Source organism: Macaca nemestrina, chromosome 14 (assembly GCF_043159975.1).
Source record: "Macaca nemestrina isolate mMacNem1 chromosome 14, mMacNem.hap1, whole genome shotgun sequence".
NCBI classification, from domain to species: Eukaryota; Metazoa; Chordata; class Mammalia; order Primates; family Cercopithecidae; genus Macaca; species Macaca nemestrina.
The window spans coordinates 82,817,685-82,842,162 of NC_092138.1; the positions used below are offsets into that span (position 1 = coordinate 82,817,685).

At 42.7% G+C, this 24,478-nt stretch overlaps 1 protein-coding gene and 1 non-coding gene across 8 annotated transcripts in view; one reads left to right on the forward strand and one right to left on the reverse strand.

Annotated features, from left to right (window-relative positions):
* Positions 1 to 24,478, reverse strand: part of LOC105481077 (sushi domain containing 1) — a 138,925-nt gene that overhangs the window by 80,349 nt on the left and 34,098 nt on the right. For all 7 annotated transcript variants that reach the window (XM_071078159.1, XM_071078158.1, XM_071078161.1 and 4 more), the window contains one exon: positions 7,670 to 7,849. In XM_071078159.1, coding sequence (XP_070934260.1) covers positions 7,670 to 7,849 — 180 coding nt within the window. The remainder of the gene's footprint in view (positions 1 to 7,669; positions 7,850 to 24,478) is intronic.
* Positions 23,280 to 23,389, forward strand: LOC112426534 (U6 spliceosomal RNA). Its single transcript, XR_003017902.2, has one exon. It is a non-coding gene; the product is annotated as a U6 spliceosomal RNA (small nuclear RNA).

Sequence of the window (24,478 nt, forward strand, 5' to 3'; positions counted from 1 at the left end):
CGTGTATCTGTTAATGGTAGTTGAAGGGATGGTTACAGGTGAGATATGCTGGTAGGGCAGAGACAGTGAATGGCCCAACGGCAGAACACTGGGAAACACTGAAACTTGGGGGGTACCAGAGGAAAAAGGCAATGCAGAAGAGAGGCAGGAGGCTGGCAGAGTGACTGATGTCTAGGAAGGAAAGGAAGAACTTGAAAGAGTGTCTCTCGGCCTTCCAAGGCCAGGCACAGTAGCTGACACCTGTAATCTCAGCACTTTGAGAGGCCGAGGCGGGAAGATTACTTGAGGCCAGGAATTCGAGACCAGCCTGGCCAACATGGCGAAAACACATCTCTACTAAAAATATAGAAATTAGCCAGGTGTGGTGGTGCACACCTGTAATCCCAGCTACTCGGGAGGCCGAGGCACGAGAATCGCTTGAATCTGGGAGGCGGAGGTTGCAGTGAGCTGAGAGTGTGCCACTGCACTCCAGCCTGGGTGATACAACAAGACTCTGTCCCTAAAAATTAAAAATAAAAATAATTTCTTTAAGAAAATTATCAGCCTTCCTTCCCACCAGTCCCCCACAGCCTCCTCATTCCCTAGCCAAGAAGGGCCTGGAGCAGTTCAAGGCAGTGGGCGCAAGCTCCATCTCCCTCTCTCCTCTCACATGGCCCTTCTCCCCTGATGGACTGCCCACAACATCAGGATTAGATCTGAGGTTTGATTTTGGGTAGAGGTGGGAAGAGCAGACCCTTGTCCTGTCTAGTTGTAGAAAACGGAGACCTCTCTGGCTTAAAAGAAGGAGGCCCACATAGCATCCAGCTGAACTCTCATTGGATTTGGGGAAAGAAAGCCTCAGTGGGTGATAAAGTAAGTGCCTTTGTTTTGCTTTACTCTGTGTGTGTGTGTGTGTGTGTATGTGTGTGTGTGTGTGTCTGTGTGTGTGTGTGTATACACATACATATATATATAATGTTATGTATATATAGATAGGTATAGATATATATAATGTTACATATTTTGATATTTTGTTAGCATCTAGTATTTCTGTATGTGGTACTTATTACATTAACTAAATATGTAAGTCATTATATAATGACTACCTCTCCTGAATGTAACTTTACAATGGCAAAGACCATGTTTCTCTCTCTATCCTCAGGTCCTAGTATAGTGCCTTAAATATAGATATTAAAAAATATGTATTATTTGGTTGACTAGTTGAATGGATGGATAAATGATCCACAATGCTAAATGTTGTGGAAAGGTTGAGAAGGATGAGAGCTGAAACTGGAACATGAAGTTGGCAGTTAGGTGGTCATCAGTGACCTTGGTGAGATGCTACAGTGAAGTGGGGGTGTTCGATACCTGGTTTCCCCCCAGTAGGCTGAGAAGAGCATAGGAGGGGAGGGAACAAGACAGTGAGCCCAGACTACTCTTTCAGAAGTCCCACTGTGCAAGGACAGGGGTTGGTCTAGTGTACTCCCTTGGTTTACAATTTTATATCCTTTTTCTATATTTCTGGAAACAGCAAAAGGTCATACAGAATAAATCCAGGTGACCCAAACAGATGGTCAAGCGAGCTCAGTATCATTTCTAGTCAAAACAGCATCCGATTTCAAAAGGAATGTAACTGATCTTCTAATACGGCTCATAAACTGCCTTCCAAGGCAAACACATGATGATAATGGCAGCACCACAGAAATCAGGGTATGGCTTCCCACAGTGGCTACTTGAATAAATGTATATTTGGCTATAAAAGTTTTAATGTGTTTCCTTTCTTTCTTTGAAGTCTTAGATTCACATAAAATAAGTAGAAGTAGCATGGCTTAGAGCACGTTAGTGTAAAATATATTGCACACTTTGGGATGATTTTTGGTGGCACACAAATACTTTTTTTTTTTTTTTTTTGGAGACGGAGTCTTGCACTGTCATCTAGGATGGAGTGCAGTGGCGTGTTCTCAGCTCACTACAACCTCTGCCTCCTGAGTTCAAGCAATCCTCTGGCCTCAGCCTCCCAAGTAACTGGGACTACAGGCACGTGCCACCACACCCAGCTAATTTTTGTATCTTTAGTAGAGGCAGGATCTCACCGTGTTGGCCAGGCTGGTCTCAAACTCCTAACCTCAGGTGATCCACCCCCCTCGGCCTCCCAAAGTGCAGGGATTACAGGCGTGAGCCACCGCGCCCAGCCAGGAATACATTTTTATCTGTTCGCTATGTATCGGTTTTTGTGTATATCAGAAAAATACACCTACTTCATCAGACTCATGAGATCACATATATCGTCCTTAATAAATTTGAATTATAAGTTTAAGGTTATGTTGTTTAAGGAAACATTCTAAGTAAATAATACTCTTATTATAGCAAACATTGTGTCAGGGTGGTATACAAATAATTCAAGCTTGGAAGACACTGACGTAGGAGAAAGAATGTGGGCTTTCTGGGCTTACAGGCCTCAGTTCAAATCCTGGCTCTCCCATTTGCTAATTATTGAGTGACCAGTAAAAGTCACTTAACCTTTATGAGTCTCAGATTACTCATCTCTGAAATGAAAATAACAAAGCTGACTTCAAAAGGGTTTTAAGAGGATGAAATGAAATCGAGCATTCAGGTCCCTGGTTGAGCCCTGGGTATGTACATTCATGCTCAGCCAGCAGGAGCTATAATGCTTGATGGTCCAAACCTCATTCACATATTCCAATACATCTGACCATGTGGCTATTTATGGAAATGTATCCATTTATTCCGGCTGACCTTTCTGTTCCATCTGAAATGTGTATGGCTGCAAGTGAGCACCCAGTGGCCGGAGAAGAGGGTCACCAGCCAAACAGAAGGGACAGAGGCTAACAGTGTCCTGCAGGCATCTGAGCAGTGCCCAGAGCAGTTTAGGGGCACAGAAAGGATCCCAGCGATAAACAGCCTCTGTTCCAGCAGAGATGTTACCCTTCAGAGAGCGTGGAGTGAGTGAGCGTCAGCCTTATAATCATTAACCCAGATTCTAAACATGAAAAGCCAAATGGCCTGTGCAGAATGGAAGCCAGGGAAAGTCTTATCAAGAATGAATCAGTCTCTTTGATCTTGAGGTAAACTGACTCATTAACATCAAGCTTCCACCTGGGGTTTTTCCAGACACTAAAGTGATTGCCTAATTCCCAGCTGTCTGGAGTTTCCAGTCCAAACTGGCCTTGCAGGGGGTGGGAAAAAAGAGTCCCACCATCTTGATAGAGCTCACAGCTCATTAAAAGCACATACAGATTTGTGCTACTAATCCAAAAGACTAGTCAAAAATATTTTTAAAGGTAATTAAAAACAACCCAGGTAAAGATAAATTATTCTACCCAGTTTGGAACTAAACATAGAAGTCCAGGAAGATAAACAGTGAAAACAGGACAGAGGTAGGAGGCATTCAGAGAGAAGCATTAAAGTAGAAAAAGATGAGAGGGGAAGCCAAAAGTGAATATTAAGAAAGGGAAATATAAAATACACACAGGCAGGAGGATGGCTTGAGGCTAGCAGTTTGAGACCAACCTGGGCAACATAGTGAGACCCCCGTCTCTATAAAAAAAAACTTTTTAAAACTTAGCCACGCATGGTGGGTCATGTCTGTGGTCCCAGCTGCTTGGGAGGCTGAGGCAGAAGGATAGCTTGAGCCCAGGAGTTTGTGGCTGTGGTTAGCTGTAATTACTGCACTTCAACCCGGGTGACAGAGTGAGACTCCATCTCCAACAACAACAACAACAACAAATACACAGAGACAGTTGGGATGAGGGGAGTGAAGAAATAGGTAAAAAGTGAAAAACAGGGAAAAGAAAAAAGAAGAGGGGTAGCTGAGGAAGAGCCATGGTAATCAGCAACTCTTACTACATTTCCAGAAGCCTCTCCTACCTACCCACCCAGAGATCATCTGCACTGCACCATGAATTAATCATCATGTAAATCATCTCCTTTATCTGCGGAAATTGAATTTAGCTGCCAATCCTGATTGAGGGCATAAAGGCCTCCTCACAGAAAGATCACAGCTCTCAGGGAAAATGCCTTTTCTTTCCTTAAATCAAAGCTCGCATAAACCCATGGAAACAGCTGCAGCTGGAGCCACAGACTTTGTGAAAGGTAGCAGGCTGAGGATGGTAATTATAATTAGCAGTTACATAACATGTTTGTTCTTCAAAGTGCTCTACAAGCATCAGCTAATTAATAGCTTACTATGCCCCATGCAGATCCACTGGTTTTTCATGCGGTGACTAATTCTTATACCCCCATTGACTGCTGAATGGTGGAGGCAGAGCAGCTTGAGCAATGAAGCAAATGGCTGAGGCTCAGAAGCTATACCCAGCTCTTACCAAGTGACTCCAGCAGTTGCTCTGTGTCGGGAATACTTCCCCAAAACGTTGAATTCAGCATTCCAGGAGGCAACTACCTCACTTCCTCCAAATAACTGTTGGAGGTGCTTTTGCAAATGCCATGATAGGTTGGAGTGACCGTCAGTCTAGTCCAGCGTGGCATTAGCTCCAATTATTAAGACTGGAACCCTAGAGTCTTTGGTATCAGTTACACGTTTAACCTTGCTCCTCTGTGCAGGCTGGGCAAGGCAATGAGACCTCTCTAAGAGAAGACTGCATTATATCTCTGGGTTCTCATCCAGCTCTACCCTTCTTTGTTTTTCCGATGGCAGTCTCTGGCCTACATCCTCTTGAATTCTGATGGAGATAACCAAATGTAGGAATTGCATGGCACACACAGGGCCTCAACGGCAGAGCTGAGCTTTCCATCTATTCCAAGAATGCTTTACTCAAGGATTTCAGAGATCCAGGAACACCTTGTTACTTGTAAAACATTATGTGTGTATGTGTATGTGCATATCTTTGGGGAAAAGGTCTGTTTCCCCTGTTTCACTGTAAATTCCAAGAGGGTCATGCCGACAAAGTACCTGACATATAGTGCATGCTAAATAGATATCTATTGAGTGAATGGACAGATTTCCTCAAATTCCCATCCCCAACATAATTATGAACCATTGCCTATGGACAAATAATCCTCAGGGGCCTACATCTCTTGTTTGCTCTGGCTAGACTTTCCAATGGAAAATATTGGTGAGCAAGACCACAATTCTGCTGCTAGTCAAAGCAGAGATCCAGATCAAAGCTCCTGGAGATTTCACTCTTCAGAGACCTGTCTTCAGAGCCAAGCAAGTCAACAGCCAGAAATATATTCCCAGGGACTGTGTGACAACCATTTGTCATACCTTCTGATCAACCATCCCAAATGGTAAGAATCATTGCCTTTTCTCACCTTGTCCCTCGGAGGCAGAGGTGTGAAATGAATCATGTAGAAGCACACGCTTCTGATTCATGAGAAGAGCTTCACGTGAGGCTAACAACTTTAGGAAAAAGACTAACCATGTGCATGGTGTTTTCAGTTTTCTAAAATGTGCCCCACAGATTATCTTATTTGATTCCTTTTCAACACTCTTTGAAGTAAGAAAAACAGATTTTATTTCCTTCTTTTATAGATGAGGAAACTGAGGCTCAGAATGCCTCACCTAATGACACACGGCTAATATATGGCATTGATAGAATATGAACTGAAGTCTCAAAACTCCTTTTTTTATTGAGACAGAGTCTCACTCTATTCCCCAGGCTAGAGTGCAGGGATGTGATCTTGGCTCGCAACTGTCTCCTGGGTTCAAACAATTCTCCTGCGTCAGCCACCCGAGCAGTGGGGGCTACAGGTGTGCACCGCCACACCTGGCAAATTTTTAATTTTTTGTAGAGATGAGGTCTCACTATGTCTTCCAGGCTGGTCTTGAACTCCAGGGGTCAAGCAATCCTCCTGCCTTGGCCTCTCAAAGTGCTGGGATTACAGGTGTGAGCCACTGCACCCAGCTAATTTTTGTATTTTTAGTAGACATGGGGTTTTGCCATGTTGGCCAGGCTGGTCTTGAACTCCTGACCTCAAGTGATCTACCTGCCTCAGCCTCCCAAACTGCAGAGATTACAGGCATGAGCCACTGCACCAGGCCTCAAAACTCGTTTTCACCAGCAATTCCACTTTTGTGTATATATCCAAAAGAATTGAAAACAGGGTCTCAAAGAGATATTTGTACACACATTTCAAGCATTATTCATCATAGCCGAAAGATGGAACATACCCAAGTGTCCATCAACAGATGAATGGATAAACAAAATGTGGGATACTCATATAATGGACTATTAGCCTTAAGAAGAAAGGAAATGTTGACACATGTTACAACATGGATGTATCTTAAAGACATTATGCTTAGTGAAATAAGCCAGTCTCAAATGGACAAGTACCATATGAGATACCTACAGTAGTCAAATTCACAAGAGACAGAAAGTAGAAGGGTGACATTCCAGGGGCTGTGGGGAGGGGCAAATGGGGAGTTGTTGTTTAATGGGTATAACGTTTCAGTTTTGCAAGATGAAAAAGTTCTGGAGATTGGTTGTGCAACAACATGAGTATACGTAAACAAACACTACTGAACTGCACACTTAAAAATAGTTCGGATGGTGTCTTCATCAGTTTCATGTTGCTATAAAGGAATACCTGAGACCAGGTAATTTATAAAGAAAGAGGTTTATCTGGCTCATGGTTCTGCAGGCTGTACAGGAAGCATGGCACCAGCATCTGCTTCTGGTGAGGGCCTTGGGAAGTTGATGATCATGGCAGAAGGTGAAGAGGGAGCAGGCATGTCAAACGGCAAGAGAGGGAGCCAAAGAGAGAGAAGAAGGTGCCAGGCTCCTTTTAACAGCGAGCTCTCATGTGAACTAAGAGCAAGAATTCATCACCAAGGGGAGGACACAAAGCCATTCCTGAGTGATCTGGCCCCATCACCCAAACACTTCCCACCAGGCCCCACCTCCAACACTGAAGACCACATTTTGGCATGAGATATGGAGGAGACAAACATCCAAACTATATTAGATGGTAAGCCAGGCATGGTGGCTCACACCTGTAATCCCAGCACTTTGGGAGGCCTAAGCAGGCAGATTGCTTGAGGCCTGGAGTTCGAGACCAGCCTGGGCAACGTGATGAAACCCTGTCTCTACTTAAAATACAAAAATTAGCCAGACATGGTGGCAGACACCTGTAATCCCAGGTACTCGGGAGGCTGAGGCACGAGAATCACTGGATCACTGTAACCCGGGAGGCGGAGGCTGCAGTGAGCTGAGATCGCGCCAGTGCACTCCAGCCTGGGTGACAAAGCAAGACTCCATTTCAAAAAAAAAGAAATGAAACTATATTAGATGATAAATTTTATGTTTTATGTGTGTTAACACAATAAACATTTAAAAACTATTTTTCATCGTAACACCTTTTCTCTGAAAAACGGTCAACAGGTGTTAAGTTAGGAGTGTGCCCCTCTGAGAAAATGGTTCATGGAGAAAAACGTCTCAGCCAGTCAGCAGAGGGGACAGGAATCACAGTGATTTAAGGTGAGTCTCAAAAGATGGATGCATAACATTTTCCATCCAACTTATTTTTCCAATCCACCCTCTAAATCTTCAAGATTTAGCTGACAAATCTAAAGCCAGGTGCACAACCAGGTAAAGAGCAGAGCTGGATGCAGTATGTAGAGTGAAGCAGCAATCAGACAGTTTTAGGCCCTCGGCTCCCACTGGCTGTTTTGTTCCTGGGTAGCAGGAGCCCAGAAGAACAGAATCTGTACCTGTGCATGTTAAAGTGCTTTCTCTCCAGGTGCCTTTCTCTGTGCAAACAGAAGTGATCTTTCCTCCAGGGCTCTCAAAGCCCTCTTGACAGACATAGCGAGCCACACCGCCCAGCCTGGAGCTGTGATTTCCTACCAAGATAGCGTGCCGCATTTCTGGAGGGTTGCCACAGTTGATCTCTGCAATGGGAACCAACACAGCACTGGTTATAAGCCCTGACTTCCAACCCTACAATTCATATCTTTAAAATAAATATTTAATAGCGATAGAGGCCACTCAAACAGGAAAAGAGAAAACACTAACCCCATCAAATAATCCAATATAAGTATGTCTGAATTTAATAAAATTTCTAAACATGCACACATAGAGAATAGTCAAATTATGAGATTACTTACTTATAAAGAATTCACTGATCTATGAAATAATATATCTTAGCATTCTTTTAAATATTACAGTTCTCTGGTACATTTTACTATGCATCTTCAGATCATCAACCCCAGAGTAGATGATAATGCAATTGTAGCAATTATTGCCAAATGATTGCTAAATAGAATATATTCAAAATCTCTGAACTTTTTAAAGCAAATTAATGGAGAAAGTATTTATCTCCCAAAGATTCAACTTATATGCACCTTTCAAAGAAAAAAATCAGTTGCACAGGAGGAGGTAAACCTGGAATTATAAAATTGATATGAAATTTTTTTCCCTACAACTGACTACTAAAAGACAATTAAATATTTACAAAGAACTATCTAAAGGTAAAAGATTATGACATGACCATTCTAGACCCAGTCAAACTACACTTCACTTAAGAGCCCAAGAAAGGCCGGGCGCGGTGGCTCAAGCCTGTAATCCCAGCACTTTGGGAGGCCGAGGCGGGTGGATCACGAGGTCAGGAGATCGAGACTATCCTGGCTAACATGGTGAAACCCCGTCTCTACTAAAAATACAAAAAACTAGCCGGGCGTGGTAGCGGGCGCCTGTAGTCCCAGCTACTTGGGAGGCTGAGGCGGGAGAATGGCGTGAACCCGGGGGGCGGAGCTTGCAGTGAGCCGAGATCGCGCCACTGCACTCCAGCCTGGGAGACACAGTGAGACTCCGTCTCAAAAAAAAAAAAAAAAAAAAAAAAAAAGAGCCCAAGAAAGTCATTTTTAGATATTTCAGAATTTTTAAAAATCAACCCATGTATCTTTTCTGGGAAAAAAAAATTAAAAAGATGAATCAGAACAAATATCGTAAGAATAAGGGCAGCACAGACAGGTTTTAGAAAAAACACCAAGAAACAATGAAATCAGCAAGATGTATGGATGTCTCCATAATCACTTAAATGTGACTGTAGAGCTTGACATAACTATTAGTAAAGGATTCTAGAACTAAACGTTGAACAATGTAAAATAATAATAAAAATAAAATTTTACATTATTTCAATAAAACCAGAGCAGTGAGTTGAAGGGAGGAAGTAAAGCGTACTAATGTTTCATATCACATGATAGTGCTCATGGATACAACATTATTCAAGAAAGTATAATAAATATAAAATAAGATGGCTGTAATAATTTCAAATGTCACCAATAGTCTCAGTTATACCTAAACACAGAAAGAAAAAAAAAAATCTGTTATTCTATAGTAAGAGAAAAAAAAAAAGAAAACAAGGCATTCATTCTGATTTGTGATTTTCTCCCCAATCTGTAGAAAGTCAAGAAAATTAAGCCCTCCTGACATCCAGCCTTTTTAAACAGAAGTCCTTTTATTGAGATAACAGCATTCAAACTAGAGAAAATCATATAATCTGTTCCCATATCCCCACCAGCCATCCTTGCTCTTAGAAATAGATGGCTTCTTTTAAATGAGCCTCTGATACAGAATGTGTGGATTTAATGGAATTGCACTCTTTTCCATTCCATTGTGGATGCTTGGTCTGTTGCAGGACCCCAGAGTTATTTCTAGGAGGGAGGTTTCCCAGAGCAGGATCTCATCTAATTTCCAACCCTGTCTACCTCTCATGTCCCAGGTTTGCCCACAGAGCTTTGGTTCCCTTTTCATGCATATTCACCAGACACAAGACTCTTTGGCCCTCATCATGTTTTCCCAGCATCAAACCTTTAGATGTATTTAATGGCCCAAGACATTCCAAGAATGAATATATTTGTGTGTACACAAGCAACCAACCAAAGAGATGGTTAATGTTTCATAAGACTGCCTAGTCACATTGTTGACATCTGAAACATCTTCTAATTTAAGACAGAGTTCAGTTACAGCAGGAAGTAGAGGGGCCATCGCTAAGGAGGTTGGAGGTACAGGTTCGTGTACACTGAAGGTGGAAGGTTAAAGTGCTCAGTGGAGAAGTCTGGGAGGGAACCCAGCGCAAGTCATTGGGTTAGGGGAGAAGCACAAACACAAAAGGGATAAAAGTACAAAAGATAACTAGATTGGCTTCCATCTTGGATGTGACCAAGAATAATGGAAGGCATGATGACTTTGGTTGGGACTGCAAGATTTTTTTAAAAAATTAATACCAAATATTACCCAATTGATAAGAAATCAATAACTTGTTATCTAAGGATTAAGGCTCAAAGGCTCAGGTGGATGACCCATTAGGAAGCAGCTTGGACCTGTGGCTCTGTGAGTTCCCCATTAACAGAGCTATTCAAGTTGGACAGTCCCTCAGCAAGAGACATTTAGAGAGGATTCCAGCATGGCTTGGATTAAACGCATGGTTGTAACAGCTACACATCTGAATCCCCTGGGAAGCTTTAGAAAAACGCACGTACTGGAGTCCCACACCCACCCGGAGATAACTCTTCTGATTCAGTAGTACTGAATTGGGTTCTTGGTATCCAAATTTCTACAAAGCTCCAAATTTGATTTTGGTGCACACCCTCAGCTGAGAATCTGAATGAAATCCTGGCTACCATTTGTCATCATATGCATTCCAACAGATCCTAAATATAAAGCATTACTATTCACAATACCCATCCATGTTAAGGGTTATTTTCCCCACTGTACAGGCGAAGACAGCTCAAAATGATTGAATGATACATTCAAAGTTACACAGGCAATTATGGGATGGCCAGGAGTTGAAGGCATGTCAGTTGTATTCTTTTCCCTACACCCACAGCTTCTCGAAAGTTGGCTGGGCATGGTGGCTCACACCTGTAATCCCAGCACTTTGGGAGGCTGAGGCAGGCAGATCACTTGAGACCAGGAGTTTGAGACCAGCCTGGCCAACATGGCAAAACCTCATCTCTACCAAAAATACAAAAATTACCCGGGCGTGGTGGCATGTGTGCCTGTAATCTCAGCTACTCAGGAGACTGAGGCACAAGAATCAGTTGAACCCAGGAGGCAGAGGTTGCAGTGAGCTGAGATCGTGCTACTGCACTCCAGCCTGGCCAACAGAGTGAGACTCCATCTCAAAAAGAAAAAGAAAAATGTTGTTCCAACTCTGCCCAGGCTGGAGTGCAGTGGCGCCATCACAGTTCACCGCAGCCTTGACCTCCGGGGCTCAAGAAATCCTCCCACCTCAGCCTCCCAAGGAGTTGGGACCACAGGCATGTACCACCATGCCCAGCTAATTTTTCAGTTTTTTGTAGAGACAGGGTCTCTCTATATTGCCCAGGCTGGTCTCGTACTCTCAGACCCAAGCGATCTTACCGGCCTCAGCTTCAAAAAACGTTTTTTTGTTTGTTTTTTGTTTTTGTTTTTGTTTGTTTGTTTGTTTGTTTTGAGACAGTCTCACTCTGTTGCCCAGGCTGGAGTGCAGTGGCATGATCCCAGCTCATTGCAACCTCTGCCTCCCGAATTCAAGTGATTCTCATGCCTCAACCTCCCAAGTAGCTGGGACTACAGGCATGCGCCACCACGCCTAGCTAATTTTTTGTAGTTTTAGTAGAGATGGGGTTTCGCCATGTTGCCCAGGCTAGTCTTGAACTCCTGAGCTCAAGCGATCCACCTGCCTCAGCCTCCCAAAATACTAGGATTACAGGTATAAGCCACCATGCCCGGCCTACAGTTTTTTTTTTTTTTTTTTAGATGAAGTCTCACTCTGTCACCCAGGCTGGAGTGCAGTGGTGCAATCTTAGTTCACTGCAACCTCCGTCTCCTGGGTTCAAGCAATTCTCCTGCCTCAGCCTCCTGAGTAGCTGGGATTACAGGTGCCTGCAACCATACCCAGCTAATTTAGTATTTTTAGAAGAGACAAGAGTTTCATCATGTTGGCCAGGTTAATCTCAAACTCCTGACCTCAAGTGATCCTCCCAGAAAAACTTTTTAAATAGAGTAGTAGTCAGAATGATTTGAACTCTCTGAAGAAATAACACATACATTAGGACCTGAAGGATGGCAATGAGCAAGCCACGTTTGGGACCGAAGGAAGAATATTTCAATCAAATGAAAGCACCAATGCAAAGACCCTGAGGTAAGAAAGCTCTTGGTGGGTTCCCAAAAGGGAAAAGCAACCTGTGTGGCAGGAGCCTAGTTAGTGAGAGGGAGACCAGCATGAGATGAAGGTGGAGAAAAAAGCAGAGCCAAACCACACAGGGCCTTATAAATCTTGGGCTTTATTTTAAAAGCAGTGGAAGCTCTTGTTGGGTTTTAAGTATGGGAATGACAAATCTGATTTAGGTTTTTAAAAGACCACTTCGGCTGTTAGGTAGAGAAAGGTTGGGAGAAGAATAGGAATAAAAAAAGAGACATCAGCCAGGGTCTACAGCAGTAGTTCAACCGAGAGATGGACTTCTTGGATGGACTTCAGAGGGGATGGAAATGGAAGGAAGAGATGGATTTGCGATGTATTCTGGAAGCAGAACTGAATGCTCGTGGTGATAGTTTGGATGTGAGGGTGAGAAGCGGGGTGGAATCAAGACTATTACCTAGAGACTATTACTTAGAGATACAGGAAGTATAGAGTATTATCTTTTCTTTCTGCTGTTTCGGGATTCTTGTTTTGTTTTGAGACAGGGCCTTACTCCTCTCGCCAAGACTGGAGTGCAGTGGCACAATCACAGCTCACTGCAGCTTCGACCTCCTGGGCTCAAGTGCTCCTCCCAGCTCAACCTCCCAAGTAGCTGGGACCTCACACGTGCACCACCACATATGGCTAATTTTTGTATTTTTTGTAAATATGGGGTTTCACCATGTTGCCCAGGCTGGCCTCAAACTCCTGGGCTCATGAAATCTGCCCACTTCGCCCTCCCAAAGTGCTGGGATTACAGGCGTGAGCCATCACTCAGCCGAGTATTATCTATTCTTATACAAGTATTATCTATACTGTTCATATGACCTTTATTTCATGCCTCGCAGATTTAGTGTCTTTTTATGAATACATATCTATCTTCCCAAATATATGGACAGTTCCTCAAGGACAGAGTTTTTGTCTTATAATTCTTGTACCTCCGCAAGGCCCGCTTAAAAACATATGTTTTACACCGTTGTTCATTGATAGCTTGCTACTACTTTATCACAGTTCAAGATGCAATAAATGCTGCTGTGATATGCCACCAGCCCCTCAGGAAGAAACCAGACATCACTAGATCCTACATCCAAATAACAGGACAGACATTACTTCCATATTTATTATCCAACACAGGTAATTCACATGCACCAAACACCAAGTACATGAGAGCTGAGAAAAAGCCCCACAAAAACCAGTATCAATCTTGTGGCAGGAAATTATAAGGAAGTTATTCAGGCCTCAATAATTTTAATAATAATAGCATTCAGCCAGGCATGGTGGCTCACGCCTGTAATCCCAACACTTTCAGAGGCCAAGGCAGGAGGATTGCTTCAGCCCAGGAGTTCAAGACCAGCCTGGCAAACATGCTGAAACCCCATCTCTACTAAAAATATAAAAATCAGTCAGGGGTGGTGGCGCATGCTTGTAATCCCAGCTATCTGGGAGGCTGAGGAAGGAGGATCGCTCAAACCTGGGAGGCAGAGGTTACAGTGAGCCAAGATTGCACCACTGCACTCCAGCTTGGGCAATAGAGTGAGGCTCCATCTCAGAAATTAAAGAAGGATAGGAGAGGGGAGGGGAGGGGAGGGGAGAAGAGAGGGAAAGGAGAGGGAGAGGGAGAGGAGAGGGAGGAGAGAGGGAAAGGAGAAGGAAGGAAAAGAAAGAAAGAAAAGGAAGGAAGGAAAGAAAAAGGAAGAAAAGAAAGAAAAGGGGAAGGAAAGGAAAAGAAAGGAAGAAGGGAGGAAGGAAGGAAGGAAGGAAGGAAGGAAGGAAGGAAGGAAGGAAGGAAGGAAGGAAGGAAGGGGAAGGAAGGAAGGAAGGGGAAGGAAGGAAAGAGAAGGAAGGAAAGGGAAGGAAGGAAGGAAAGGTAGGAAAGGAAAGGGAAGGGAAGGGAAGAAAGAGAGAGAAAGAGAGAGAAAGAGAGAGAATATAGTATTCATTGAAATACTCCCAAACACAAGGTAGTCTACTGGATACACACTACCTTATTTATTCCAACAGAAAATCCTACAAAGTAGCCAGGCGAGGTGGCTTATGCCTGTAATCCTAGCACTTTGGGAAGCTGAGGAGGGCGGATCACTCTGAGCTCAGGAATTCAAGATTAGCCTGGGCAACATGGCAAAACCCCATCTCTACAAAAAAATTTTAAAAATAAAAATAAAAATACAATAACTAGCCAGGCATTGGTGGCTCGTGCCTGTAGTCCCAGCTACTCGGGAGGCTGAGGTGGGAGAATCACTTGAGCCCAGGAGGTGGAAGCTGCAGTGAGCCAAGATCGCACTACTGCACTCCAACCTAAGTGACAGAGACCCTGTCCCGAAGAAACAAAACCAAAAAAGAAAATCCTCCAAGGCAGGTGGGGTTTTCTCATACAGTTTACAGATAGGAAGATGGAGGCCCTAAGAGCTTACGTCACATTCAAAGTCACACCACTCGTAAAAGAGCTGATATTCAAACTGTGGTTTGTGTGACCTCAAAGTCCAGGTCCAGTAAATCTGGGCAGCTTCACCACAACGGGCTCCACCTAGGCCCTGACCCGGTTCTTTAACCTTACAGGTTGGCTAAAACCTAAGGAGAAAAGGTTGCCTGAATAAGCATTCAAGTCAGTCTGGAAGGGTTCGATGACAACGCCTCCTGCCCAATCTTGTCTCCAAGAACTTCCCAAGAGCAAGAGAGCTGCTGGAAATAGATGTCTCTCTGCAGCTCTGTGACTCCCCGAAACCTTCTTGGGCCTGATGTTTAACCCTACGTATGACATTAGAGTCTGGCCTGGGGCTTGCCTAGAACATGACCCCGTCACAGATATTCCCAACTACTGCCACTTCTGCTCAGACCAAATGGCATCCAAGAAAGTAGGTAGTTCCTACTAAGAAACACTCAAAAATCAATCCAACAGAGGCCACAGTGGGAAATAAAAATATAATCCTATTTCATACATTAAAAGACCCCGAAACTCGCACTATCACAAGGAAATAAACATTTAAAAGCAGTTTATACTCCCAAGGAAGAAAAAATAAGCAGCACAAATTTGCATTGCATATGCATAGGGACATTCATTAAAGCACATGTTTCTCTGGCTAATTACGTTATTAAGTAACAACGTTTGCATCTGCATCAGAAATACAGTCAACTAATTATGAGCATGGCTGGGAATTTTCCCTTACTCTCCCATTGTCTGTGATTTTATTCAAATAATGAGCTTCAAAACAGGGCTCCCGGGGGAGTGGGGGAGAATGTGTTGTGCTGGTTTCAAGGACCAAATTTATAATATAACTTATATCTCATATCTTGAAGATAAAAATGTTTATCCACAGGGCCAGCTTTCATATTCTACCAAGGAAATAGTCCAGAAGGAAATTTCTTTGATGAAAGGTACAGGCAACTTACGGCATCTAATCAACAACTGACTGTATCACAAATGTCACCCATATTGGCTGCTGTTTATTATACACATCAGCACAATAACATAGATTGATGACAGAAAGAATCTAGTAATATAAAGGCTCCATCTAAGACTGTTTAGAGATCAATAAATAACAAGCTGAGAAAGAAAAAAAGTGACCAAAAATGCCAATAAATTCAGGCAGACATTTTGCCACCTGCCAGGGGAATGAATGATGGACCCATTCCACTTACTGATACTGACCCCAAAATAAAATCTCCCCAGAAAAATAAGCAAGTGCTATATGTAAAGCTTTGCAAAAGAGCAGAAGCAAGTGCTAAAAACTGAAGAAAATCACATTCGAGTCAGTTTTCATCTTTACCCAACAATAACAGAAATAAGTCTCTAGCGTGCCTTGGAATCCGATCAGAAGGCTAGCACATCAACTGGAAATTAGTGGAATGTGGTAGGTTGTAAGGGCCTGAACAGTCCAGGCAGATTAACACCAGGGTCTGCACAATGCTTACGTTCCAAATCAGATAATTCAGCGTGATACCTACAGTTTCTTCATTTGTTTCATCTGTGAAAGTGTTCTCTCCCTCACTAAATGGTAACCTCTTTCTGGGCTGTGCATATACCCTGTATTTTTAAATATCCTCTGCAGTCCTTTGAATTATAAACATTATTTTAAACATTAATCTTTGTGACGTTCCTATGTAAGTAACATGGTCTAAGGAATCTTCAACAAAGTTTCATGCATCTTGCAGCATGTCTGCATATAACCATGAATTTGACTGTTGAGGTTGGCCCCTCATTCCAGGATCCCTTGGGCACTAAATTACACATATCACTCATGATGGAGGTTGGAATCTAATGTCTCAATATCTAGCAAGTTGAACTTAGAAAATGTTATACAGCAGAAAGAACAAGGCTGGGCGCAGTAGCTCACTCCTATAATCCTAGTACTTTGGAAGGCCAAGGCATGAGGATCACTTGAGCCCAGCAGTTCAAGACCAGCCTGGGCAACATGTTAAGACACTGTTTCTTAAAAAAGAAAAAAAAAAGAAAAAAATTTATGTTAATTAGCCAAGCATGGTGACCCATGCCTGTAGTCCCAGCTACTCGGGAGACAGAGGCAGGAAGATCCCTTAGGCCCAAGAATTTGAGGGTGCACTGAGCCATGATTGCACCACCACACTCCGTCCTGGGCAACACGACTGAGACCTCATGTCTGGAAAAAAAAAAAACAAAGCCAGGGGCATTGTATTACCAGACTTCAAACTACACTACAAGTCTACAGTAACCAAAATAGCACGGTACTGGTACAAAAACAGACACATAGGCCAAGAGGCCAATGGAACAAAATAGAGAACCCAGAAATGAAGCCACATCTTCCACAAAAATGTCAACAATAACAAGCAATGGGGAAAGGACTCCCTGTGCAATAAATGGTGCTAGGCTAGCTGGCTGGCCATATGCAGAAGAATGAAACTGGACCCCTACTTTTCACCATATATAAAAATAAATTCAAGATGGATTAAAGACCTAAATATAAGACCACAAACTGTAAGAATGCTGGAAGAAAAACTACAAAACACCATTCTGGACATCAGCCTTGGGAAATAGTTTATTATTAAGTCCTCAATAGGAATTGGAACAAAAACAAAAGTTGACAAGTGGGACCTAATTAAACTAAGGAGCCTGTACAGCAAAACAAACTATCAACAGAAGAAATTTATAGCCTACAGAACAGGATAAAATATTCACAACCTGTGCATCTGACAAAGGTCTAATATCCAGAATCTATAAGGAACTTAAACAATTCAACAAGCAAACAACAAATAACTCCATTAAAAAGTGGGCAAAAGACATGAACAGACGTGTCTCAAAAGAAGACACACAAGCGATCAAGAAACATATGAAAAAATGCTCCACATCACTTATCATCAGAGAAATGCAAATCAAAACCACAATGAGATTCCATCTCACACCAGTCAGAATGGCTATCATTAAAAAGTCAAAAAACAACAGATGCTGGTAAGGCTACAGAGAAAAGGGAATGGTTATATGCTGTCGGTGGGAATGTAAATTCATTCAGTCACTGTGAGAAATCTCCAAAGTCCAGAGCTTAAAACAGAACTACCATTCAACCCAGCAATCCCATTACTGGGTATATATCCAAAAGAAAATAAATCATTCAATCAAAAGGATGCATGTACTTGTATGTTAATCGCTGTACTATTCACAATAGCAAAGACATGGAATCAACCTAGATGCCCATCAATGGTGGATTGGATAAAGAAAATGTGGTACATGTACACCATGGAATACTACACAACCATAAAAAAAAATCATGTCCTTTGCAGCAACATAGGTTCAGCTGGAGGCCACTTCTAATATCCTAAGCATATTAAGGCAGGAACAGAAAATTCTAATATTCTAAGCATATTAATGCATGAACAGACAATCAAATACCACACGTTCTCTCATATAAGTGGGAGCTAAACATTGGGTATTCATTCACATAAAGATGGGAACAATAGACATGGGGGACAAATAGAGGGAGGAGAGAGGAAGGGGGTTGAAACACTAACTGTTGGGTACCATGCTCACTACATAGGTGACAGGATCATTCATATCCCAAATCTCAGCATCACGCAATATACCCTTGTAACAAACTTGCACATGTGCCCCCTGAATCTAAAATAAAAGTTGAAATTATTAAAAAAAAAAAAAAATGTGGCCAGGCACCGTGGCTCACCCCTGTAATCCCAGCACTTTGGGAGGCCGAGGCAGAAGGATCACCTGAGGCCAGGAATTCGAGACCAGCCTGGCCAACATGGTGAAATCCCAGCTCTACTAAAAATACAAAAATTTGCCAGGTGTGGAGGCAGGCGCCTGTAATCCCAGCTACTTGGGAGGCTGAGGCAGGAGAATCACTTGAACCCAAGAGGCGGAGGTTGCAGTGAATCAAGTTTGTGCCATTGTACTCCAGCCTGGGCGACAAAAGCAAACTCTGTCTCAAAAAAGAAAAGAAAAAAAAAAATGTTACTGCAAGCATAAAAGAAAAATGGGAGGGTTATAGTTTGCCATGAAGCACATTCTCAAGAGTAGTTTATTAACTGCTCTAATGAGCTCATTAGTACCCAAAAGTCTACTTGCTCTTAAGGCAACAGAAAGAAAAACAGATTACTTTTTGATGCATTTTGTATTCTAAATTCTTCCATGAACTTTAGCCTTGACTAACAATATATTTTCTTCAGATCGTATTCATAGAGAAAGCTCATTTGGAGGAAAAAGAAAATTTTCCTTTTCACATAACACTTATCATCAATAAATAGTGTCTAGTATGGAAACAACTGGAATCTAACCACTTCAGAAACTGCAGAGGAGGTGGTAGGGTGCATAAAAGCATGAATGCTAGGAGAAAAAAAAGGGCTTAGGAGATCTCTTGTAAGGATCTTCCATTTGCAGAAGTGACAATAATGTTTGTCAATGCTTTGAGCTGCATATGAATATTTCTTTTTATCAAAAGATAACATTAAAACGCTTCATTCTAACGTTCTAGTTGTAAATAGAATGTCTGAATGGAAAACAAATAAATAAGGTAAAGTAAAAACTGAAGAACTTTAGACTTTCTCATTTTATAGTAGGAAGTTTCCGAAAGATCTTACATTTTTGATAAGGAGACCTGCCACTCCTCGCTAGAAAATGGCCCACTTGTTCATGACTGCGACATTGAGCCATACCTATTCTGCATTACGCACAAGGTCAAGGGCTTTATTCATTATCCCATTAAATATTCACAATAGCTCTAAGAGATGAACACCATTTTATTCCCTTCCACGAAAGGAAACTGGAGTTTAGAGAGGTTCAGAAGTGGTTGCACAACTAGTTAGTGGCTAAGACAAAACTTACACAGGTCTTTCTGAGCCAAAAGCTCATGCACCATCCCTACTATTAGCAGCCTTATAACAATGTCATCACTCATTCAGCACACTCAAATTACTTCAACCATTTACAAATACGGAGACATATTTTAATGGCATTTACTTGGCAAAAGCATAACCCAACAGAACTGCTGCATGCAATGGGTAAGTCAATGCAGTTTTAAAAAACGTGTTAAAAGATCAGTATATTGTGAGGTGCCAGAAAATGTATTTAATTGTTTTTAATTTTTATTTATTTATTTTTTAAAAGTTTTTAGAGACAGAGTCTTCCCCTGTTGCCCACGCTGGAGTACAGTGGCATGATCACAGCTCACTGTAACCTTGAACTCCTGGGCTCAAGCGATCCTCCCACCTCAGCCTCCTGAGCAACTGGGACTACAGGTGCATGCCATCACGCCCAGACAATTTTTTATTTTTTTGCAGAGACAAGGTCTCACTATATTTTCCAGGCTGGTCTTGAACTCCTGGCCTCAAGCAATCTTCCTTTCCTGGCCTCCCAAAGTGCTAGGATTATAGGTGTAAGCCACCATGCCCAGTCCAGAAAATGTATTTCAAATGACCAAACATCCTATCACCCGGAACACAGATCCTATACACAAGGTAAATGTGCTCTCACTCACTCCTCCCTCAGCCATGGTGGCATCATTAGTCAATCACAGCATTCGTCTGTGCTAAGTCTGGATGTGGTCTCAGGATCCTTTTCACACCAGCCCTAAGACTCCACGGGCAGCCGTGTAACGAAGCTTATCTGCCACTCTTCATTTGAATGCACTAAATTGTGGTACAATTTATGTCAAAGCTTTTTCAAACTCTTTCCACTTTTGTAGAGATAAATCAGGCCCTACTAAGAAAAATCTCAAAAGACGAAGAGTTGACTCAGCAACAATGAATACCCTTCTGGCCGGGTCCTAGACCACACTGTGCGTGAAGGTGTGTTTGTCTCGGCACCCCTCTCCTAGCGCCCTTCAGCTTTTTCATCATCACCTCCCATCTCCAGGGTACGCTGACTGGGGCTGCCTTCTAGAAAAGTGCGTTGGGCTCTCATCTTGGTGCATAAGCTCGTGACATACAGTAAGTGACTTCCTTATCCTGGTCCTTAAACTCCTCTGTGAAGTGGGAAATAATGCCAATCTATTAACCTTACACATGTTAAAGTGCTGGCCATCTCTACAGAATCAGGCTCTGCTATTAATGGACTTTGGAAACCATGTCCCACCCTGTTGACCAACTCAAAGGAGAAATTCTGCTTCTGTAATCAGCCCACCATGCTGGGCCATCCACCCTATAAGGGCCATACACAGAGGTAATGGGGGAAATCAGGAGTCAGCCCCAAGGTCTCTGTTTCTGCTTTATCAAAGCCTAGAGATGTCATGCCAAGAGAGAAACAAGCATGAAGGCCTAGAAGACAAAGCAAGAAGATTCGGAACTGGGAAAGGACATAAAGCTTGGGGACAAAACAAAAAAGGGGGCAAGGGTTTCTACAAGGCTCACCCACACGATAAGCTGGGATGGCAGTTAAGGAGCCCATTCCACAATGACTGCCGTCATCTGCAGCGCCTCTTGAGGGGACCTCAAGGTGCTTCCACAGACCTTGAGTATGCCAGGCACTGTGTTATGTCCTGGTGAGATCCTGCTAAAGAAGGCTGTATGGTCGCTGAGCTCCCCAATTTACAGTCCAGTAGGAGAGACTAAGGAAAGCCATGAAATCAATCATAAATAATATACTTATTTACTAGGTACTAAGAAAGAGAATAATGACAGAGGTGACTTTTTTATTTTTTATTATTTTTTTTTTTTGAGACGGAGTCTTGCTCTGTCACCCAGGCTGCAGTTCAGTGGCGCAATCTCAGCTCACTGCAAGCTCCACCTCCCAGGTTCACACCATTCTCCTGCCTCAGCCTCCAGAGTAGCTGGGACTACAGGCGCCCGCCACCACGTCCAGCTAATTTTTTGTATTTTTAGTAGAGACGGGGCTTCACCATGTTAGCCAGGACGGTCTTGATCTCTTGACCTCGTGATCCACCAGCCTCGGCCTCCCAAAGTGCTGGGATTACAGACGTGAGCCACCACACCTGACCCCAGAGGTGACATTTAAACTGAAACTTGAAACATGAAAAGGAGCTTGATAAGCAGAAAGCAGAGAGGCTGCAGCAAGAGATGAATGGATAAAATGTGATCCGTCCATACAGTGGAATATTATTCAGCCTTAAAAATGAATCACATTCTGATACGTGCTGCAACATGAGTAAACCTTGAAAACATGCTAAGCAAAAGAAGCCAGACATAAAAAGACAAATATTATGATTCCACATAGATGAAGTGCATACAGTAGGCAAATTCCTAGTGACAGAAAGCAGATAGAGGTTACCAGAGTCTAGAAAAAGAGGGAATGAGGAGTTAGTGTTTAAAGGGTACAGTTTCCATTTGGGATGATGATAAAGTATGGAAATGGATAGTGGTAATGGTTATACAACATTGTGAATGTACTTCGTGGCGCTAAATTGTTCACTTATATATGGTTAAATGGTAAATGTTATATTATGTATATTTTAACCCCCCCCCAAAAAAAACTTTTTAAAGCAAAGAGACCAGGTACAATGCCTCATGCCTGTAATCCCAGCTACATGGGAGGCTGAAGCAGAAGGATCACGTGAGTCCAGAGTTCGAGGCTGCACTGAGCTATGATCATACCACTGCACTCCGGTCTGGGCAACAGAGCAAGACCCCATCTCTAAAAGATATACATTAAAAATTTTAAAAATAGGCCAGGTGCGGTGGCTTATGCCTATAATCCAACACTTTGGGAGGTTAAGGCATGAGGATCACTTGAGTCTAGGAGTTTGAGACCAGTCTGGGCAACATAGTGAGACTCTGCCTCTGTGAAAAATTAAAAAAAAAAAAATAGCTTGGCATGGTGGCACACACCTGTAGTCTAAGCTACTCCGGAGACTGAAGTGGGAAGATCACTTGAGCCCAGCAGTTCAAGACTGCAGCGGGCTGTGGTTGAACGACTGCACTCCAGCCTAGGTGACAGAGAAAGACCGTGTCTAAAAGAAAAACCAAAAAACAAAAAATACCCTTTTCCTCAGCAGCATCAAAGTTCATAATTTGCTAGTGTTTTTAGTGGAATCCCCAATTCCTGTGGCTTTATAACTTTGAGATAAAAATACAATGTCAGTTGGCACATGGCCCAGATTCTAGAGTCCCAAAGAAGACTGAAGGCTAAATAAGAAGGGGTGTGTGAGCTCAGAAAGGAGCAGGCACAGCCGTGAGAAACCGAGGCCATGTGGTGACACGGGGGTGGAGGAGGAGGAAGGTGTCAGCGGGCAGAGGGAGCAGTTATTAGAGAAGGAAAAAAGAAGTGAAGATCTTTTAAATAACAGTTCTTTGGGAAAATGCAGCAAGCACTCTCCTCTACATTAACTTTCTACATTCTCAGTCTAATAATCCAGATGATTACTAATTTTCAAGGCCATCTAAATGATTTTATATGGAGTTTCCTATGTAAATCCTTAGAGGGTTCTTTGATAGGCATTACTGCATATTTTCATTTAAGTTCTGCATTTTAGTTGATCCACTGAAAGATCATCTAAGAACTAAAATATTATCTTTAGAAATTCTTAACCACTGATGATGATAACTAACCATCAAAATACGTGTAGAACCTACACAGCAAGTCAGAATATCAAAATGATAAACTTAGCCATGCACATCACTGGCATTTCTTAACTATGCAATAAATTCAATGAAAATGGTGAGGGTTTCTCTTTTTACCAAAACGAAAACAAGTTTGTTTCTTTGTCTGATATGTGAAACATTCCGTCATGCTCACTTTGGCAGCACATATACTAAAATTGGAATGATACAGAGACTAGCATGATCCCTGTGCAAGTATGACATGCAAATGCATGAAGCATTCCATTAAAAAATTTATTTCAGGCCGGGCGCGGTGGCTCAAACCTGTAATCCCAGCACTTTGGGAGGCCGAGACGGGCGGATCACTAGGTCAGGAGATCGAGACCATCCTGGCTAACACGGTGAAACCCCGTCTCTACTAAAAAATACAAAAAACTAGCCGGGCGAGGTGGCGGGCGCCTGTAGTCCCAGCTACTCAGGAGGCTGAGACAGGAGAATGGCGTGAACCCGGGAGGCGGAGCTTGCAGTGAGCTGAGATCCGGCCACTGCACTCCAGCCTGGGCGACAGAGCGAGACTCCGTCTCAAAAAGAAAAAAAAAAAAAAAATTTATTTCAATACAGAAAGTATATAAAATATAAAAATCGGCTGGGCACAGTGGCTCACGCCTATAATCCCAGAACTTTGGGAGGCCAAGGTGGGTGGATCAGCTGAGGTCAGGAGTTTGAGACTAGCCTAGCCAACATAGCAAAACCCCATCTCTACTAAAAATACAAAAAATTAGCTGGGCATGGTGGCAGACACCTATAATCCCAGCTACTTGGGAGGCTGATTCAGGGAGAATGGCTTGAACCCAGGAGGCAGAGGTTGCAGTGAGCTAGATCACACCATTGCACTCCAGCCTGGGCAACAGAGTGACACTCCATCTCAAAAAAAAAAAAAAAAGTATATATATATAAAGTGTATATATACATAAAGTATATGTATATAAAAAGTGCATGTATATAAAAAGTATATGTATATAAAGTCCAGGATCCCCCACCCCCCCAGTGGAAATTATCACCATTAACATTTTGATGTATGGTGTTCTAAACATTTTTCTAAGCTTATCTATATAGAGGGACTTTTTCAAAATGAAGACTGTTATTCATAGAATTTGTAACTCTGAAACATACTATTAATACATATCTATGCAATTATCCTGCCTCAGCCTCCCGAGTAGCTGGGATTACAGGTGCACTCCACCATGACCAGCTAATTTTTTGTATTTTTAGTAGAGATGGGGTTGCACTATGCTGGCCAGGCTGGTCTCAAACTCCTGATCTCGTGATCCACCTGCCTTAGCCTCCCAAAGTGCTGGGATTACAGGCGTGAGCCACTGTGCCTGGC